Source organism: Erpetoichthys calabaricus, chromosome 18 (assembly GCF_900747795.2).
Source record: "Erpetoichthys calabaricus chromosome 18, fErpCal1.3, whole genome shotgun sequence".
Taxonomy (NCBI): domain Eukaryota; kingdom Metazoa; phylum Chordata; class Cladistia; order Polypteriformes; family Polypteridae; genus Erpetoichthys; species Erpetoichthys calabaricus.
The window spans coordinates 7,212,614-7,234,185 of record NC_041411.2 but is presented as its reverse complement, the minus strand read 5'-3'; the positions used below and the strand labels follow the sequence as shown (position 1 = coordinate 7,234,185).

Here is a 21,572-nt window from a genome sequence, read left to right as displayed (position 1 = left end):
TTAACATGAAATGTCAGACAGAATTCCTGCTACCATAAGTAATAACTTTATACTGTAAAATACTAATTTTAAGTAAAAAAATATACCCATTGTGGTGGATTGCCGGCATTTTACTCCGGCCCTCACCCCCAGGCCGCCAGGAGGAGCCCTCCGGACAGCATGATCATGCCCCAAGTTCCAGCAGGGCCTCATGGACTTTGTAGTTTATATACACAGCCCTGCTGGATACCCTGGGGGCCGCCAGGAGTCGCTGTAGGGGGGCTAGCGGGCTCTTATGTGCCCTATAACCCGGGAGTGCGTCATCATCACGTGACAGGAAGGAACGACGTGCTCCCGGGCTGAAGAAAGGACTGTTTACCCTGACCTGGAGGGAATAAGGACTTGTGGGTTTGGCCAGGAACGACTTCCGGGTTAGGGGATATAAAAGGACTGTGGGAAAGCCCAGACACTGAGCTGAGCTGGGAGGTAGGAGGGCGAAGTGTCTGGGCGAGGAGGATTGTTTGAGAGAGAGAATTATTGTAGTTTATGAGTGTGGAGTGGAGGGTGCTTTGTGCACAGTTTAATTATAAAATAAATAATAATTATACTTTCACCTGGTGTTCAGAGTGGTACCTGAGGGTTCAAGAGGTGGACAAAGCCTCAATCTGTTACACCATAAACTATATAACCTCGTACATTGGGCACCATTTTGATTAAATTACATATTTTAAATTTCATTAACTTTAGAAATTCTTAACATCATTACACAGCAAAATATTACTTATGTAAATCCATAGATCTTTTAAAGGAATACATAATTTCAATTTAACAGAGCATCTCACGGAAGTAAATTCATATCTCACCTCTTTAGATGGTCCAGAAGAAAGAGAAATGTGACGAGATTTGGCTCGGGTAAGGACAGCAGCAAGTTCAGCATACAGCTTTCTTTTGCAACACTGTCAGACAAGGCTGAAAGAAAAACATTTATAGTATATGTGAATATGTGAATGCAGTCCACTATTGAGCGTAAGAATCTTAATACACTTTTTATGTACAAGAAAGCCTTCACCCTTTCTTGGTGTTCTTCATATTTCAATGCAAGTCCAATAAAAAAAAGAAAGAAACCACTGTTCAATTTGGATATTCTACCATCAACCAGTACTTTAAAAACCTAAAAAGTAATGTCAACATGAAAAGCAACGATTTGAGTATGAAGGATAAGCTAGCGTGGACCTGTGATCTTGCTGTATTCTGCAAAAAAGCTGTCATACATAGTGGTGAACACACGCAGACTGAAACCCCACCAGTATATGCTGGGAGAGAACTCTTTGCAGTAATGTATTACACTTTTCTCTCAGTGTAAAATGTTTACACTGACCCCCAAAACAGACAACATCCTACATTATAAGGATGATGGCATCCGACCAAAGGCAGCTACATTATAAGAACATTTACATAAAACCCCATTGATTATTTTTATATTCACCATATTTATAATCTATATATAGCATATAAAAACTAGCATTATTTATTACGGGCAGGAGCACAGGGTCAGAGTCTGTGAGGGATTCCTCTGGTCAATAAAACCAAACCCACTGTCCCTACAATGGACTGACACCTTCTCTATGGTTTGTTCATGCTTTGTGCCCTATGCTAACAGGGATAGGCTTCAGCCCAACAGCAACCCTGGTCTAGATTTGAGTGGGTTAGCAAGTAACAATAATGCAACACCAGAATGATTAATGAATGCCATTTCTGCAGCTACATTATGCTCCGTCCACCATGGGCATGCCCACTACTAATCTCCTATAATAAAGTTCTTCATTTAAAAATACATTTTTTGTGTGTGTTCCTGGTCTGGATTAAGCGAATTTAGACAGTATTTATTACTTAAAAAAAAAAAATCAGCCCATATGCCACGGAATGCCACTTACCAATGCCTCCAGCAAAGTTAGGGTATAGCTCATCAGTAAAGAGAGGTTCAGGCAGCTCACGGAAGTACAGCTTTAGAGTTCCTGCAATGGCATTCACATCCATCTCGCTCATCATCACCGATACATCTTTGTTATCTGACAGAAAAGTAAACATCTTTTAAAACATAAAGTACTTAATAAGGAAACGATATTCGGCCTTCAGGTCTGTTTGTCTAGTCGTGTACAAGTGTCATTACACTCCCAGGAACTGTGTGTGATAACACAAATGAACACACTTAAAAGGCATGGAAAGCCCTAGGACCTACAATTTCTGTTCATAACAGCAAACACTTACTGACGTCAAACGCGGACTTTAATGCTTGGATGTCAGTTGCCACTCCTGATACCCGGTAGATCCCCACTTCCTCCATTCCTCTTCTCTCAATCTCTTCTATGCATTGTCGCACAATGTAAGGAATCTTGGACCTCTCTCTCCTGAGAAAACATGAAACGTTTTCAAAGAAAGGGATGCTTGTTAATGACATTCATTCATAGTTGGTTTATTTCCACATTGCAGTAACAAAAGAATCTGAGTTTCACAGTGGCAATGTTATTATTACTGAAAAGATATCTACGCCATTTTTTTTTACCTGTTTCCCCCCAGTACAGTATAAGTGGCAAGGTAGGAAATGACCAGCCACAAGCACAAAATACACAACCGTAAAAAGATATCAATTTCATTCCATCAGCCATTTTTATCTGCAATTATCACCATGTGTGATTACTGTTTACTCCAAACATTGCACTTCCTTTTTTATTATTGTAATTCACTTTATTATATGCTACTTTTATTAAAACAGTTTAATAAACAATATAAAGTCAACATCATTTTATTCTCTGTACATGATGGAGAACATGATTCTCATTTGCTGTTAGTGAGTGCATTTATTTTCTGTCCTCCATTACTATACTTGTTTGTGCCACTGTTTGGCAATGCTACCACGAAAGAATCCAGATCATTTCTGGATATATTACAGAGATAAGATTAAGTAATTCAGTCAGAGAACAGAGGTGAAGGCCAGTGATCCTGGTGGGACCAGATAATGACAGGACGTCCCAATAAAATGACAGACCCCAGTGAACATGGACTTAGGGACATAGGGATTTTACTGAAGCCATTAGATCTGTTCAAATTAGTGCAGTACACCATGTGGGTTGTGTGGAAGATGTTGTTTGCAGAAAGAATTTGGGAGGCAATTAGGAAAAAAAAACACAAGAACTTAATTTCTACTGCCAATAGATATGTGGTTCTCTTCAAGGATCACAAAGTAAATCCTCAGATCATGTTGGTTTGGTTTGGACATGTGCAGAGGAGAAATGCTGGGTATATTAGGAGAAGGATGCTAAGGATAGAGCTTCCAGGGAAGAAGAAAAGAGGAAGGCCTGAGAGAAGATTTATGGATGGGGTGAGAGAGGACATGCAGGTGATTGGTGTATGCAGAGGACAGAAAGATATGGAAAAAGATGATCTGCTGTGATGGCCCCTAATGGGAGCAGCCGAAAGAAGAAGAAGAGACAGTAGATTTCCCTTGGTCAGGTGCCTTTCAATATCTGACACCGAGTATCTGCTGTATTTGACTGAATTTGGGCTTCCGTCTGTCAAGTAGCAACCAGATTTGTACAGAAAGATGATGTGGACAATGGTGAAATGAGTACAACAAGTTTGAATGGTACCCTCTTAGAATGCTGGGCATCAGTGCCGATACCTACTGTGGAAGATTTACTGTATTTGTAGGCAATGTGATCCTCTCCACAATATATGGCCTACTTGAAACCATCCTTCAAAGGGACAATACCTAATCAGTGTTGTTTGCATTCATTCCACTCCCATGTTCTCTGCGCATCCTTCAAGCTGCTCTTAAGAAGCAGTGTTTAATTATTGACTTGCTATGCTAGAAGACTCCAAACACTGTGCTTTTACTCAGTAATAAGTTCCCTCATCACTTATAACCTCATTCTTGTTCTGGTATTAGAATAACGTCATAGTCATCTAAAACCTTATTTGCTATGCTTTATGCACTTGACCAGTAAATCTTGGGGCAAATGTTTTACCTCACTGGGTACACAGTGTATGTGCATTTCTCTGATCCAAGATACGTTGTTTAACAGAACCTACCATGGGCAGCTTGTAATAAACACAACGTTAAGTCACTCAAATTCCACCACGGCTTCTGAAAAGTGAGCCTCTAGGGTTGGTTTCTGCCTTGTACCCAATGACGACAGGGTGGGCAATGGCTCCCCATGACCCTGAACTGGACAATAAGGTTACAAACCTGATGGAAGGATTACCAAATGTCATCAAGTGTTGTGTGCATTGCTATCCCGTCTCTATAATTTAGACTTCTGATTCATCTCAGCTTTCTTACAGCAGCATTATCAGTGAGTGGTCTGTAATAAAAGCCTGAACACAGATGCAGGTGTTTTCAGTCATAACCCAGTTGAGCCTGTCATTTTTTTTTTTGGTACAAATTACGCAGTCAAGTTAAGTTGTGTTTGACAAACATAAATATTACTCATCCTTGGTGGGAGCTGCAATTATACAAAATTGAATGTTTGGTTTACTGAGATCTCAGCAGTTGACTAGTATAGCAAACAATATCCACAAAAAAAGCACCCACAGTATTTCTATTTTTGTTTTTAATATCCTTCCACCTTTCCCTGTTTTCCTTTGTGGTTTAACAAGATTTTCCTTCATTTTAAACCACTGGATTAATTTTAAGACTTTCTAAAAATCTTAATAATATACTGGATATCCAAAACATAATTACTTTTGGTATCACAAACTTGCTATTTTTGAATATTTTGTAATATTTTATGGTGGATACACTAAAAAAACAAAACATAAGACTCAAGTAAGTGTGGTTTGGTACTGCACTGGCCTCATCCTGTACTACCTGTAAGACGAATTCTGATCTTAATCGATTAATACATATATATATATACATATATACATATACATATACATATACATATATATATACATATATACATATACATATATATATATATATACATATATATATATAAATATACATATATATATATATATACATATATATATATAAATATACATATATATATATAAATATACATATATATATATATATATATATATATATATATATATATATATATATATATATATATATATATATTGTCACAGTTGGCTGGGGGGGCAACCCGGAGGAGGGCTTATGCCTCCCCCAGACCACATGGGGGCGACCGCCCTGGTGGCTATGGGCCCGTGGTCACCGCCAGGGGGCGCCCCAATGCCTAAGGAGCCCTGGACCTCAGCACTTCTGCCACACCCGGAAGTGCTGGAGGGAAGAAGATCGGGGACACCAGGAGTGCTTCCGGGGGCGCCAGCTGGCACTTCCGCCACACTGGGGAGTGCCGGCGGTAGATTGTGGGGAGGCACCTGGAGCACATCCGAGTGACTATAAAAGGGGCCGCCTCCCTCCATTCAGGGGCCGGAGTCGGGAGAGAACAAAGGATGAGATCTTGGAGGAGGCAAGGAGGCGGCCTGAAGGAAGACGAGGCATTGTTTGAGGGCCTGGACATTTGGGGACTTTGAGGTTAGAGTGTGCACTGTAAATATGGAAAATAAACGATGTTGTGGGTGATTTGAACGTGTCCGTTTGTCTGTGTCCGGGACACGTTCCACTATATATATATATATATATATATATATATATATATATATATATATATATATATATATATAGATAGATAGATAGATAGATAGATAGATAGATAGATAGATAGATAGATAGATAGATAGATAGATACTTTATTAATCCCGATGGGAAATTCACAATATATATATATATATATATATATATATACACACACATACATATACATACTGTACATACACACAGTCACATGAAAAAGTTGGGAACCCCTCTTAATTCTTTGGATTTTTGTTTCTCATTGGCTGAGCTTTCAAAGTAGCAACTTCCTTTTAATATGTGACATGCCTTATGGAAACAGTAGGATTTCAGCAGTGACATTAAGTTTATTGGATTAACAGAAAATATGCAATATGCATCATAACAAAATTAGACAGGTGCAAAAATTTGGGCACCGCAACAGAGATATGACATCAATACTTAGTTGAGCCTCCTTTTGTAAATCTAACAGCCTCTAGACGCTGTCCTCCTATAGCCTTTGATGAGTGTCCGATTCTGGATGGAGGTATTGTTGACCATTCTTCATACAAAATCTCTCCAGTTCAGTTCAATTTGATGGACAGCCTGCTTCAAACCATCCCATAGATTTTTGATGATATTCAAGTCAGGGGACTGTGACGGCCATTCCAGAACATTGTACTTCTCCCTCTGCATGAATGCCTTTGTAGATTTCCAACTGTGTTTTGGGTCGTTGTCTTGTTGGAATATCCAACCTCTGCGTAACTTCAACTTTGTGACTGATGCTTGAACATTATCCTGAAGAATTTGTTGATGTTGGGTTGAATTCATCTGACCCTCGACTTTAACAAGGGCCCCAGTCTCTGAACTAGCCACACAGCCCCACAGCATGATGGAACTTCCACCAAATTTGACAGTAGGTAGCAGGTGTTTTTCTTGTTATGTGGTGTTCTTCTTCTGCCATGCAAAGCGCTTTTTGTCATGACCAAGTAACTCAATTTTTGTCTCCTCAGTCCAAAGCACTTTGTTCCAAAATGAATCTGGCTTGTCCAAATGAGCATTGGCATACAACAAGCAACTCTGTTTGTGGCGTGAGTGCAGAAAGGGCTTCTTTCTCATCACCCTGCCATACAGATGTTCTTTGTGGAAATTGCGCTGAATTGTAGAGCGATGTACAGATACACCATCGGTAGCAAGATGTTCTTGCAGGTCTTTGGAGGTGATCTGTGGGTTGTCTGTCACCATTCTCACAATCCTGCTCATATGCCGCTCCTGTATTTTTCTTGGCCTGCCAGACCTGCTGGGTTTAACAGCAACTGTGCCTGTGGCCTTCCATTTGCTGATTCCATTCCTTACAGTTGAAACTGACAGTTTAAACCTCTGAGATAGCTTTTTGTAGCCTTCCCCTAAACCAGGAGATTCAACAATCTTTGTTTTCAAATCTTTGGAGAGTTGCTTTGAGGATCCCATGCTATCACTCTTCAGAGGAGAGTCAAAGGGAAGGAAGCACAACTTGTAATTGACCACCTTAAATACCTTTATATCTCATGATTGGACACACCTGTCTATGAAGGGTTAATGAGCTCATCAACCAATCAGCATTGAGCAGTGACAGGCATTCAAATCAGCACAATGACAAGGGGACCCACATTTGTGCACAGCCAGTTTTTCACATTTGATTTAATTTCATACAACTAAATACTGCGTCACTAAAAATCTTTGTTCGGAAAACACCGCAGTACTCAGATGTTCCTAGGAAATGAAAGACATACCACTGTTATCTTTATTGTTGAACGGAGAGTCAATTATTATGCAGGCTGAGAGGGGTTCCCAAAGTTTTTCATATGACTGTATATATTTAGATATATTTTTCCATAAACATAACCTTTTAATTTTTACTGAGTACGTTTATACATTTCATTTTGACTTCAGATTTAAAACAGGGCACTTTTATATTTTATTTATAGTTCCTATTTTGGCCAGTCTTGTGCTGCAGTGATCATTGCAGATACTTCACTGCTCTGGGATCCTTAACCTCGCCTTCCTAGCCAGACAACTACCACTTCAAATAGCACACTCCTAACAGTTTTCCAGGTGTTCTCCAAGTACGTACTTATCAAATCCAAAACACATGCAACAAAGGTTACATGAGTTGTCTAAATGGGCTGTTTATACTCGAACAAAGGAGACTGTGTGGGGACCCAATTCAGGTATTTAAAATCCTCAAAGGCACTTGTAAAGTAGATCCAGCAACACGAGGATGAATCACATACCTAAGGACATCAGTGGACATTAAGGGGATGTGTATTTGAAACAGTAGCCAGGAAGCATTTCTTTACGCAAAGAGTTTTGGGACTCAGGATGTAACTACTGAGACCAGGAGCTGAAGCAAAAACTTTGACAATCTTTAAGAAGAAACTGGATAAGACATTGGGGACATCTTAGATATTAGGTAAACAAACTGGCTTGATGAACTGAATGGTTTCCTCTCTTTTGTAAAAATTTCTTATGTTCTACTTACTTTGTTACAACTCCAATTTTAACACCAAATACTCCAGTTTGCTTTCTTGATGGCATTCTCTTAAGACTAAGCTCCCGACTGGTGAACTTCATAGAGAGTTTGATCTCAATCTGTGAATTGAAAAAATGAATTTCATCAAAGCGGCTCAATAAACAATTCTCCTCACATAAATACTGTATTTGCACTTTTCTCAACCCACCAGGTAGCAAAACAAAAATAAATGAACAACAAGATGCAAAAATAAAGTAATGCAGATATTTCCAGTATGGTGGAAACAGAAGAAGCAAAATTGAGAAAATATTACTTTGCATAACAGTGGCACATCACTTTTTAACTATTAGTAGTTTATTATACTTGTGAAGCAATTAGCAGCATTCAGAAAGAAAAAACAAGAGTTTGCCATATCGGTAGGAATTTAATTTTGCCTTAAAAAGAAGGCCCCAAGGTTGCTTCCTTGGTTCTTGACATCTTTCTGATTTTCTGTTCTTGTGTCGTTGTAATTCTTTTTACTGTATTTATATCACACATTGAGTTGTTATGGAAGAGTTTTTCAATCACATAAAAATACGATACAAAGCTATCTTCCTCATCTTCAGAGTTGTTCCAAGAAAAAGCAGTATTGATGCTCTGTGCAAGAGAGGACAGAGCCGACTATACTTCCTTAGAAGGCTGGCGTCCTTCAACATCTGCAATAAGATGCTTCAGATGTTCTATCAGACAGTTGTGGCGAGCGCCCTCTTCTACACGGTGGTGTGCTGGGGAGGCAGCATAAAGAAGAAGGACGCCTCACGCCTGGACAAACTGGTGAGGAAGGCAGGCTCTATTGTAGGCATGAAGCTGGACAATTTGACATCCGTGGCAGAGCAACGGGTGCTGAGCAGACTCCTGTCAATCGTGGAGAATCCACTGCATCCACTGAACAGGATCATCTCCAGACAGAGGAGCAGCTTCAGCGACAGACTGCTGTCACCGTCCTGCTCCACTGACAGACTGAGGAGATCATTCCTCCCTCACACTATGCGACTCTTCAATTCCACCGGGGGTGGGGGGGGGGGGGGGTTTGGGTGTATAAACTTTAACATTATACAATGTTATTGTCTGTTATACCTGCATTGTTATCACTCTTTAATTTAATATTTTCTTTATCAGCATGCTGCTGCTGCTGGAGTATGTAAATTTCCCCTTGGGATTAATAAAGTATCTATCTATCTATCTATCTATCTATCTATCTATCTATCTATCTATCTATCTATCTATCTATCTATCTATCTATCTATCTATCTTATAGTGCCTTTCACATCTATCTATCTATCTATCTATCTATCTATCTATCTATCTATCTATCTATCTATCTATCTATCTATCTATCTATCTATCTATCTATCTATCTATCTATCTAGATTCCACTCACCCCATTCATTGATATCAAAGTCCTCTGCCAATCTTTGTCTTGTAAAGACTGTGGGTCCAGCTGCATTAAAACAAAAGGAATTTAAAATATTGTCATTTATATGGGACACTCATTTGTTAATTTATAGCAAATAATAATAATAATAATAATTCAAATACTGTCTCTCTCTCTCTCTCAAATATAGACTTCTCAAGTTTAGCTATCTTTAGACATTATTGTTTCCATAACCACCTAATTAAATGATTCAAAGTTCCTGTATCTGAAGTTTTTAGCCAGACACTTGCCTAATTTCTAGCTTGTGCTATTTTACAAAGTGGCCAACCAGCAATGTACTACACAAATGAGAATAATAAGCTTGTCTTGAAAAGTATTTTTTGATTATGAGGGAAAATGAAAAAGTAAAGGCAATTCAGCAGTAACCGCAACAGATATAAGCTAACACAATACAACACACTCACGAAGGCTCATGGGTAGTTTGAATACACACAGAAAGTGCTCTACCCCTTAGTCTAGTACAAATACACATGGTCGCTCCAGTGCAGGACTGCATTGTTGTTGTACAACGCCCCCATCATGAGATAAATTTGGGGAGAAGGAGTGAAACGTGATGAAGTTCACCCAAGGATGTTGGCTTGTGCAGACCAGTAAGCTTTTTGGGCAGCCATCTTGCACAAACATTACATACCCCAAGTCATCCTGCATTATGGCGGGTGAAGAACCATAGCTGATATCCTAATGTGCAGCAACAGCTGACAGTATAATCCATCGGTCTTCTCTGATGAAGGCATCCGTCATATCGATGTGGAATTTTGTGCCCAAGTCTTCATTTGATTTTTGTTTTTGGATGACAAACAAGAAGTCTTTCTGTTTGAACGACTGCTCTAGGCCCCCTAAAGACAAACTATTTTGAAGACTGGGAAAGCCATCATGATAGGCAGCTGCACACAGCCCAGATAAATGACACTGGGAAACCTGCCAAACTGCGAATGACGGTCTGCTCTGCCACACCCCAGCCTGGCAGCTCTGGGTGTCAGTCCACAAAGGGCTCACCAAATTTAAAAACACACAAACTAAAAGCCAGTTCCATTAATCAAGGGGGATATATATTTTTTTTAATTCTTTTGGGTGTCATAGTACTATTTGTTGATTATCCATCCTGCTAAAAAGAATCTTAATTTGCTGTCTAATACAATTACATACAATGGCAAGGTTGCTACAGTATATTTTATTAAGATGCACCCATTATATGCTATTTTTATTTATTTTTTTGTCTGCATACATACAAATTATAAAGCTAAACCTTTTCAGATCTAATAGGCTTCTAAATAGGAGCCGTAAGCCAAGCACTGCAAGTTTCATTCCCGCTGCTGTCTCATTCATATTTAAGCACTTTAATCATCTCCAATTACAGCCGGCAACGCTGGAGCTGAGGCACCGTCCTGTCCTCTCATTAAGGCTCAATGCATGTGAAAGCCTCGGCCCCCCTTTCTTCGGTCTCCAGGTCACGTGGCCAAACAAAGCAGGAGATGTTGCCAGCTTCATTGTTATTCATAGGCTTTCCTGTTTCCATGCAGTTTTTCAGCCTTTCTGCTTTCTCTTCTGCACAATGGAGGCTCCCTCACATCTGAATGCAACACCCGTGGGTAACACCAATAGCTGAGCGCGCTCTTTAATGAGCCGTCTGGTAGTCATGGGTGATGCGTCGCCTGAAAACTCCGCCTGCCTGCATAGATTTCACTGGCAAGCAGAAAGGGATTTTTTTTTCTTTTATTGGTTACAATGCTTATGAATCTGGCTAGATACTCGATACATAGTAATTCACCTGGAAAATCCTCTACACGTTTAACATTTTGGTGTTTAATAATAAAGCTAAGCTTATTGTCGGCATGGCTCTAGTGTCACAAAAAATGCCACTTGTCTTTGTTAGTAGGACAAAAACGCCTTGTGAATGGCAAGAAGGTTGACAGACAGATGATTAATACTTCCCATATGAACTAATTAACGCAGAGGCTATGGGCTATGGTCAGCTGGAATGGTTTTATCTTCTTTCTGAAGGTAGTCATAGAAACTGCCACTTGGCTTATCTCTCCATACCTCACCTTTAAGCCCGTATGTCCACATCAACTCTCCCAAGCCGGGGTTATTCATTCTATTTATGTGAGCGGTGGGGTTGTGTTGACATATAATATCAAACATTTACATTTTAAGCTATTGTAATGGACAGCCGGGTCCCATGCCCGGCAGGGACGCCCCTGCTGCATCTGTTCCGGGGGAGCAGCCATGGACAGTTCAATACCTCCCCTGGGACACTTGGTGGCAGCCTCCCTGGCGGACGATGATTCCCCAACCTAGCGCATGGCTCCATGGGAGATGGAGTCCTCCACAGCCTGGTTGGGGGCTCGGATGGCCGCTAGGGCCAGCTGCGTGGAGTCTGCAGCCTGGCTGGTCGAATCTTCAGCCCCACCCGGAAGTGCAATTAGAACCAGGTGGTCAAGCACCTGGAACGCTACCGGGTGGGATATAAAAAGGGCCGGCCACCACCACTCAGACAGACAGAGTTGGGAGGAAGGAGACGACGCTTGTGGAGGAGTGGTGGTGAAAAGGAAGGATTGTTGTGTTTTGTGAAAAAGTGTGGTTTGGGACTGTGTATTGCCTGTGGGTCACAGGGAAGAAGACGTGCGCCCACGGGTGAAGAGAAAAATAAAAGTCCTTGTGCTTTATACAGTATGTGCCTCTGTGTTCTTCTGTGCCGGGTCGGGCGACTATATAGCGCCTTTTCTACACTATGACTACAGATGTTCATCATACTTGCACTAAGTTAAAATATTAGAAATAAGAAACTGTGGAAATTGAGTGTGTTTAAATGCACACACATAAACAGGTTAAGGTATCCATTTTCCAACTTGCTGGATCCGAACACAGGGTCACGGGGGTCTGCTGGAGCCAATCCCAGCCAACACAGGGCAGGAACCAATCCCGGGAAGGGTGCCAACCCACCGCAGGACACACACAAACACCAAGCACACACACTAGGGCCAATTTAGAATCACCCATCCACCTAACCTGCATGTCTTTGGACTGTGGGAGGAAACCCACGCAGACACAGGGAGAACATGCAAACTCCACGCAAGGAGGACCCGGGAAGCGAATCCAGGTCTCCTAACTGTGAGGCAGCAGAGCTACCACTGCGCCACTGTGCCGCCCATAAAACAGGTTAAGGTAGAACCCTGATTTCTTAAACTTTTGCATCTACATGGGCAAGTAATCTTCCAAAGTTCTCCTTTGTCAAAATGCTCCAACGTCATTAAACTACGCAAAACAAAATCTGTGAATCTGAAAATAAGCAAGACGTATGTGATCATCCATCCATCCATCCATTTCCCAACCCGCTGAATCTGAACACAGGGTCACAGGGGTCTGGTGGAGCCAATCTCAGCCAACACAGGGCACAAGGCAGGAACCAATCCCGGGCAGGGTGCCAACCCACCGCAGGACACACACAAACACACACACACACCAAGCACACACTAGGGCCAATTTAGAATTGCCAAGCATGTGATCATTTCCTTGTGTTTTATAAATATGCTTAGTCAAACTGATGCTTTATTTATAGGTCTGTTTTTGGATTTTTTTCTGCGTGGCTGTGTAACTGAGCCCTGCAAAGGAACAACATACTGGTACATAATGCTGGAATAATAACAATGTAGGTCTCTTTATTTCAATAAGATAACATATGCGTTAGGTGACTTGTTCCTTTAAAACGTAATCAGACTACATAATGCATGTTTACTTTTAACATGTTGCCCTTCCGCTCCTAAGATTGTGTTGCGGAGCTTAGCACTGTACGTTCAGCTCATCAACAACAATTTAGTAATTTCTGAAATTTTCAGACAGATTATTTCTAGCAGGAGAAGGAATATTACGATTGCCCTCAGGAAATGTATTTTGTGGACAATTCTACTCATTGCTATTGAAAGCGCGTGTCAAGGAAATACATGTGTAACAGGAACCCAGTTAAGGGTTTACATGGCCACGTAATTGGGTAATTTGCTGTTAAATCTACCTGTGTTCACTTGGGTTATGAGGCCAATAACCTGTGTAAGAGCCATTTCCTAGTTACATAAGTTTCATAAATGTTTTACTAAATGATAGTCCATAATCTATGGGAGGTTGCTATAACCCCCATCAGTTGACTTGTATTGGTATATTCTAGCTATTTCTAACTTCTCTGACTAAATTATTGTCAGTTAGTGAACAGCCTTGTCATGTGTAAGGTGTAGAGGGCTCAATTTTTTAAACTGTGCCTTGAGTACCTTGTGTGCGTGTTTTGTGTACTAAGTAACATGCAAGACAAAGCACTTAATTGAAAGTGCTGCGCCGTACATTTAAAAAGAAGTTAAGAATCTTAAAGTATAGAAACAACTAAAGTTTTACAAGAAAAGCTAAGTTTAGGGAAGATATGTTTTTTCTTTTTTTTTTTTGCCTTTTATTCTACGTGTGTAACAACTTTTTTCTTTATTCTTGTATGGATTGCTTGCTTTGAATTTTCATTAAATATTTTAAAACAAACTTTCTGACTCAGAGATTTCTTTCCTGTGCTTGATCTACAACCTGAATTCTCTAACCAAAATAAGGCATTCCAAGAACTGGGTTTCTATTAATAACCGGGTGATTAATGCGCATTGTTTATTCAAGTAGCTTAATAATTGCCAAACTACACTAAACTTACTGCTACAGACATTTTTTTTTTACTTTTTAGTCTGAGAATTCTGTTTATAAGCATTCATGACAGTAACATGCCTCAGAGAAGATGTTAAATTTGAATGAGTTTGGCATGTTTAAATAATGTAATCACTTAAAGAATAGACTTGTCATAAAGCATTTATTTTTTGGGAACTAGATAAGTGGAACAATAATTAAAGCCAAATATTTGGTGGATGAGAGTTGCCAAAACTGAGAATTGGAAAACCACAATGAGAAGTCACGAGTAACCAACTACAGGATGCTGTAACGAGAGATCTAAGCGGCTAACGAAGGAGTGGTGGAGAACCAATTTGAAGAACTATTTAGCAGTGCCACTTGTTTCATCAGTATTCATCAGTATTCAACGGAGATGCAAGCATGCACCATTTAGGGGATGAGAAAAAAAAATCAGAAAAGTGGTGTAATCTTGCATTCTTTAAAGGAGTTGTAATTTCTGGAATAGGGCGGCACGGTGGTGTAGTGGGTAGCGCTGCTGCATCACAGTTAGGACACCTGGGTTCGCCTCCCGAGTCCTCCTTGCGTGGAGTTTGCATGTTCTCCCCGTGTCTGCATGGGTTTCCTCCCACAGTCCAAAGACATGCAGGTTAGGTGCATTGTTGATTCTAAATTGTGCTTGGTGTGTGGGTGTGTGCCCTGCGGTGGGCTGGCGCCCTTGCCGGGGTTTGTTTCCTGCCTTGCGCCCTGTGTTGGCTGGGATTGGCTCCAGCAGACCCCCTGTAAGTTAGGATATAGCGGGTTGGATAATGGATGGATGAATTCCTGGGATACAAGCATTCGCAGCTCTGGATTACATGTCATTGGACAGGAAGTCTTTTTTTGTTGGCAATGTCTCTTTTTAACATTGTAACATGAAAATTAAATGTTCTTTCTGTAAATGTTCATTCAGCAAATTACTGCACAGTACATATCTACATTTGAAGTACAAAAGTCATCTGCTCCCTTTGAGAAAATTTACATTTTGATGCATCACACAAAAAAATATTTTTTACAGTTCCCTTTCACTCAGCACAACATCACAAAGAGGTCAGGTCATCCCATAGCACCTCTGTTGGGTTAAGGTCTGGGCTCAAAGTGGGCCACTCCAAAAAGCGGATGTTTGTATTTTAACCCATGCTGTAGTAAATTAACTTCAATGTTAACTGAGCTTCAAAGCTATACTGACATTATTATGTAGGACATCTCGATAAACATCCATATTACTAACCGAGAATAAACCGGATATGAACGCAGGTACACGGCGATGGGACCATGAGACGTACTGCGCCTGCACGCGTCCCATAAACTGCAAGCGAAGTCTTATCCACCGCGAATGAAGGAGTCACGGACCAAAAACGAAAGAGCTCAACTAACGTGAATGAGAAATGAAGCAACAACGCGCCCATAGCTAACGACTAACGACACAGCCACACAAATAAGAGTCAAACGGAAGAGGCTACGGAGGCCCCACAGGTCCACAAAGACAGTACGGAAGGCGCGGGAAAGTACGAAAGGCGCAGGCATTTAAAACGCACTTCTGAATAGGACATGAAGCAACAACGCGCCACGAACTCTCCGTATTAAACGTACGGCATCCTCACACGTCCAAACCATATAGCATATGTGAATCACATTACAGTGATGCATTATTAACGGTACAACCACAGAAAACACTCCGTATTAACAGTAAGTGCAATTATCCATATTACTAACGGTAGACAACGGATAACATGGAGTCACGGTCACGGCTCCAAAACGATCCAGCTCAACTAACGGAGCTACAAAAGCGAGCCCGCATGGATAAAAACAATAGACGTAGGCACCTACAACGCGCGTCTGAAACCGCAGAAGCAAAACTGTCTCGGCTCCAAAACCAAACAGCTCCGCATGAACAAATACAATGTACATAGACGCCTACAACGCATGTCAGAAACTGCGGAAGCAAAGCAGGCACGGGTTTAAAACGAAAGACCACAACTGACGCAGACGCCTACAGCGCGCGTCTGAAATGCCGCAAGCAATGCAGGCACATATCGCATACATTCATCAATGTATTTCGGGTTACACCGACAATAATCTCTTTCAAATCTATTTCGGGTTACCCAAGACCAGGGGTTGGCGAGCGAAGCGAGCATGGGGCGGAGCCCCCTAGTGGAAATCTATTTTCCACTCAATGATGGCTCTTCATCTTTGAGATGATGTTTTCATGTTGGTACGTGGCACCCTTTAAATGCCGTAGGTACTGCTTTGTATTCTTCCCTAACAGTCCAACCTTAGTTTCATCAGTCCACAAACTATTTTCCCAATATAGTTGGGAGTTTTTTTTTTTTTAGGAGAAGCAGCTTCCTTCGTGATGTCCTGCCATGAACACCATGCCTGCTCAATGCTTTGTGTACAGCGACTCATGAAGACAGATGTCAACCTGTTCCAATGATTGCTTCAAGATTTCAACTGGCGTTTACTCTGGGGGTCACTGTACTTCACTGACCATTCTGCATTGTGCCTTTTGAGTCACCTTGGCTGGAGAGCAGCCACAGTACTTAAAATTCTCTCCACTTAAAAACTGTGGACTGATGAAATGGCTTTGTGATCATATGAAATGGAAGCATTCTTTTGGAAAGCAATTAATCATACACATCACACGACAATGATTTCCTCTGCATCTTTAGTAAAATGTGCAAGATGATGCAGCAAAGATGACACAAATACTGTCCTACCTGAATTTGACCTTTACCAATAATCCGATCGGTGCTCTCTCCGTCCTCTTTGTTGAGCTTGGTTTTATTGTAACATTTCTCATAACAGAGTAATCGCAGTGTCTGGGAGCCTTCCAGTTCAATCTCAAACTCCTAGTCAAAGGCATCCAAAAAAAAAATATTAATCTACACATCCAGGCTTAAAAGCCATTTTAAGCTAACAAGTGAAGGAACATAAATAAAATACATGTTTATAAGTTTGAAAGGGACACCATCTGAGAACACAGCAGCTCTTTAAGGGTCTGAGCAGCACACACCTGAGATCGGAATCTGAGCATGTATTTATTACACATAAGAAATTAACTTTAAAAATCCATACTACGCTGCAGAGCCTTAATCTCTTCAAGGCACACGCAATCAAAAGTTACTTTATGCAACAAGTAACAACAACAATCCCACCACAGGACCCTCTTTCTCAAAATAACCTTTTCACTTTTGCCAACAACTTACCTCATTCCAGTTTGGCTCTGTTGTATCTCTATAGACTCGCGTCTTGGCTTTGTTCACAAAATAACCAAATGAGTCCACTTCAAGGGTACAGTAAAGGTCTGTAAACAAAGACAACACACAAATAAGTCCTACTACAAGGCAAACAATGATGGGGGGGAAAAAAAATGAAACAGAGGAGCAAAAACATTGAGAAAACAATTAGCAGGAGTTCTTAAGAATTTTTATTGAAATCATGCTTGCCACACACACACACTCACTCGCACTCATAAAAAGTGTACAGTGGAACCTCGGGTCACGACCGTAATTCGTTCCAAAACTCTGGTTGCAACCTGATTTGGTCGTGACCCGAAGTAATTTCCCCCATAGGATTGTATGTAAATACAATTGATCCGTTCCGGACCATACGAGCTGTATGTAAATATATATTTTTTTAAAGATTTTTAAGCACAAAAATAGTTAATTATACCATAGACTGACTGCACAGCGTAATCTATATTACTAAACCACAGTTAATTTATGCACGGCGGACGCACCAAGGTGCATGTGCACTGCGGACTTGGTGCCCGCCCCAGAGTCCAGAGTCAAACGCAGCAGCTTCCCAAAACGCGGCGGCGCCCACCCCAGAGTCAAACGCAGTGGCTTCCCAAAACATGGCGGCTTCCTAGAGTCAGTAGGTGGCGCCCAAATAACACAACGTACTGCGCTGTGGCGCCCGCCCCAGAGTCAAACGCAGCGGCTTCCCAAAACACGGCGGCTTCCTAGAGTCAGTAGGCGGTGCCCAAATAACACAACGTACTGCGCTGTGGCGCCCGCCCCAGAGTCAAACACGGCGGCTTCCTAGAGTCAGTAGGTGGCGCCCAAATAACACAACGTACTGCGCTGTGGCGCCCGCCCCAGAGTCAAACACGGCGGCTTCCTAGAGTCAGTAGGTGGCGCCCAAATAACACAACGTACTGCGCTGTGGCGCCCGCCCCAGAGTCAAATGCAGCGGCTTCCCAGTGTCAGTAGGTGGCGCCCAAACAACACAACCTGTAAGCGCCCAAACTACACCACCTGTAAACTGAGTATATTACTGGATGCCATCGTACATTCGTCTAAAATCACGCAGCGGCTTCCCACCAAGGCGCATATTGCGCCGTGGCACACGCCCCAGAGTCAAACGCAGCGGCTTCCCAGAGTCAGTAGGTGGTGCCCAAACAACACAACCTGTTCACTACACTTGCTCTAATCCACTGTGCCAGTAATATAGATCACATAACGGTCACAGACTCAAACCCAGCGGTTTCCCCGACTCAGTGGCTGGCACACGAACACCACATCCTGTAAACTACACTTGCTGTGCTCCACTCTGCCAGCAGTCAGTGTCAGCAAAGGCAACAGAATCACGTCTGCACAAAACGAAACCGCTTTAGTACAGATATGCTTATTGAATTAAATGACATTTCCCCAGACGCACCCACCCTCCATGATATGTCATCCATCCAAATATTGGACGGAACAGAAACTGATTGCCATTCTTGGATTTCCGATTCGCTAGCGAATCGCAGGCTTACTTGTAGTAAATTAAATGTTTAGTTACTTCTTCTGCTTGGGCTCTCTCTCTCTCTCGCTCTCTCTCTGAGTTTCTCTCTCTCTCTCGCTCGCTTTCACACAGGGAGAGACTGAACACATGTGGAAATCATCAGCGCGTACGAACAAGAAGGGAAACTGGCTTGTTCGTCACCCAAGTGTGTGGTCGTGAACAGATGCAAAAGTTTGGTGAACTTTTTTGGTCGTAACCCGATTTGTACGTGGTCCGAGACGTTCGTGACCCGAGGTTCCACTGTATATCCACCTGAATTCTCTAACCAAAATAAGGCATTGTTAAGGTAACGTATTTTGTGGACAATTCTACCTGTTGCTATTGAAAGCATGTTTGAAGAAAATACATGTGCAGACAGGCAGAGTGCAACGGACAGACTAAAAAAAATCCTTAACAGTAACCTGGTTAAGGGTTTACATGGCCACATAACTGGGTAATTTGCGGTGACATCTACCTGTGTTAACATAGTTAAGAGGCCAATAACCTGAATTCTCTAACCAAAGGAGGGCATTTCAGGAACTGGGTTTCTGTAAATTAACTGGTTATTGATGTGCATGGAAATATGCCTATTGTTGATTCAAGTAGCTTAATAATTGCCAGACTACAGTAAATTTACCGCTTCATAAAAGTTTCTTTGTTTTCACTTTTCAGTCTGAGAATTCTGTTTATAAGCATTAAAGACTATAAGATGAATACATGCCTCAGAGAAGATGTTAAATTTGAGTGTGTTTGACATGTTTAAATTAATGTAAACACTTAAAGAAGAGGCTAGTCATAAAGCTTTTATTTTTGGGCAACTAGACAAATGGAAAAATAAATAAAGTCAAATATTTGGTGGATGATAGTTGCCAAAACCGAGAATTTGAAAACCACAATGAGAAGTCATGAGTAACCAACTACAGAGTAGTTATAAAGCTTTTACTATTTTTTAGAAAATGTTTATATCCAGGTTAGATTAAATATTGTAATTTTTGATTAAACGCAGTATTTTATGACAATTTCAAATGCACAATGAATTAAAATTAGGCAGGTAACACATTATAATAAGAACATTAGGTGGCATGTACAGTACAATATTGCCAGATAGATATCTTGAAGCCAGAGCCTATTTTCAAGCCTGTTTACTCAACTGAAGATGACATCAAAACCATTATTTTTAAGGCATACTTACTTAAGCTCTGTTTCAACCCACAAGCGGAATGAACAATAACACTCAAAAACCCATAGAGTCCAGGAGATTCATCATCTGCAGAAATAAAAGAGCAAGAGTTTCTCCAATATGTCTATATTACTGAAAACCATGAGAGTTTTTATTCTATTCTATATCATGCCCTGAATAATGTAATAAGACCAGGGAAGGTCTCGTCAGAATGGTGTGTCTAAGGTTAGTAAAGGAAAAAACCTAAGGGCGCGCTTGACCAGAAGATATATAAACCCAGCTGTGTAATAAAGGAAAAAAGGCAAGAGAGCTCATGGATCGGAGGTTCAGGCTGGCCTAGCGGTGTAACAGCTTCAGTAATTTCAAAGTACAATCTCAGACCCTGCAAGCAACTCTTGAATAAAATGGATAATACAATCAAATTGGGGTCGGAGCGACCCGAGTCACATAACATTTGAATTTTGAGGCAGGAGGCAATGGCTATAAGGATGACGTTAAGGATGGTAATGCACCACAAGGAAGAGAAACTTTCAGCGTACAAAGTACAGGATTGAAGAACAGGTGCATGATTTCTGTTTATTTTGGAGGGGAGATAGTTGGGAGAGAGTGGTCACACAGGCAAAGGCCCCTTTGAAACATATGATAACTAAAATTAGCAGTGCATGTTCAGGAACCTGAATTTGCAGCGTCTCTCAGGGTTGGAGTTTGTTCCAGACACTGCTGTTGATTGTTCCTTTAAGGTACTTTCTGATTATCTGTGGTAATGCGAACAACATAAAGATGTACTGACAAATGCCACAGTAGGTAACACACAAAGGTCATGCTGAGAACTGGAAAAAGATTAAAAAAATAAATAAAATTCACGAGCCCCCAGAAAATCACTTTATAGGACTGTCCTTACCTTCCTTGTATATGGTCAGTGGGATACTATGGACCGTCTGAAGCTTCACACAGGAGTTGGTTAACATCTGAAGCTCCACAGATGTCAGTGAGAAGCTTTTAAAACCTGCAAGCCAGCAACGATAAAATCAATGAGATGAAATACAAAGATTTGATCAACCTTCTATCCTTAAGGGCCTTTTATTAAAGTAAACTTTTATGAAATTGCTCACAAACCACAAATGAACAGGCTGACCAAGACATGCCATGTAGGCTTATGATGCCTTCTAATAATCAGAAATGACTGTTTGTTTTTCTGTTTATTTCACCTGGTCATTGTATATTGCCCACCTTAATAAAAGGATAAGCGTCTGTTTGTCTGTCTGGTTGCGATGTCTCTGTCATACCAAGAGTTGGTGCAATGCAAACAATTTTTTGTAATAAATTGCATTGTATGTTATTTCAAAAGATG

At 41.1% G+C, this 21,572-nt stretch overlaps 1 protein-coding gene across 3 annotated transcripts in view; it reads right to left on the bottom strand.

Moving 5' to 3' along the window:
- The window catches only part of LOC114669201 (breakpoint cluster region protein-like), a 407,369-nt gene that overhangs the window by 191,258 nt on the left and 194,539 nt on the right, over window positions 1–21,572 (bottom strand). The window contains exons 13-21 of one of the 3 annotated variants that reach the window (XM_028825379.2): window positions 21,123–21,227; window positions 20,234–20,308; window positions 17,481–17,578; window positions 16,992–17,123; window positions 9,535–9,594; window positions 8,124–8,233; window positions 2,248–2,387; window positions 1,914–2,048; window positions 843–948 (exon numbers count right to left, since the gene is read on the bottom strand). The exons of the other annotated variants lie outside the window; for them this stretch is intronic. Of the exons in view, the coding sequence (XP_028681212.1) occupies window positions 843–948; window positions 1,914–2,048; window positions 2,248–2,387; window positions 8,124–8,233; window positions 9,535–9,594; window positions 16,992–17,123; window positions 17,481–17,578; window positions 20,234–20,308; window positions 21,123–21,227 (961 nt within the window). The remainder of the gene's footprint in view (window positions 1–842; window positions 949–1,913; window positions 2,049–2,247; window positions 2,388–8,123; window positions 8,234–9,534; window positions 9,595–16,991; window positions 17,124–17,480; window positions 17,579–20,233; window positions 20,309–21,122; window positions 21,228–21,572) is intronic. 3 annotated transcript variants of the gene reach the window in all.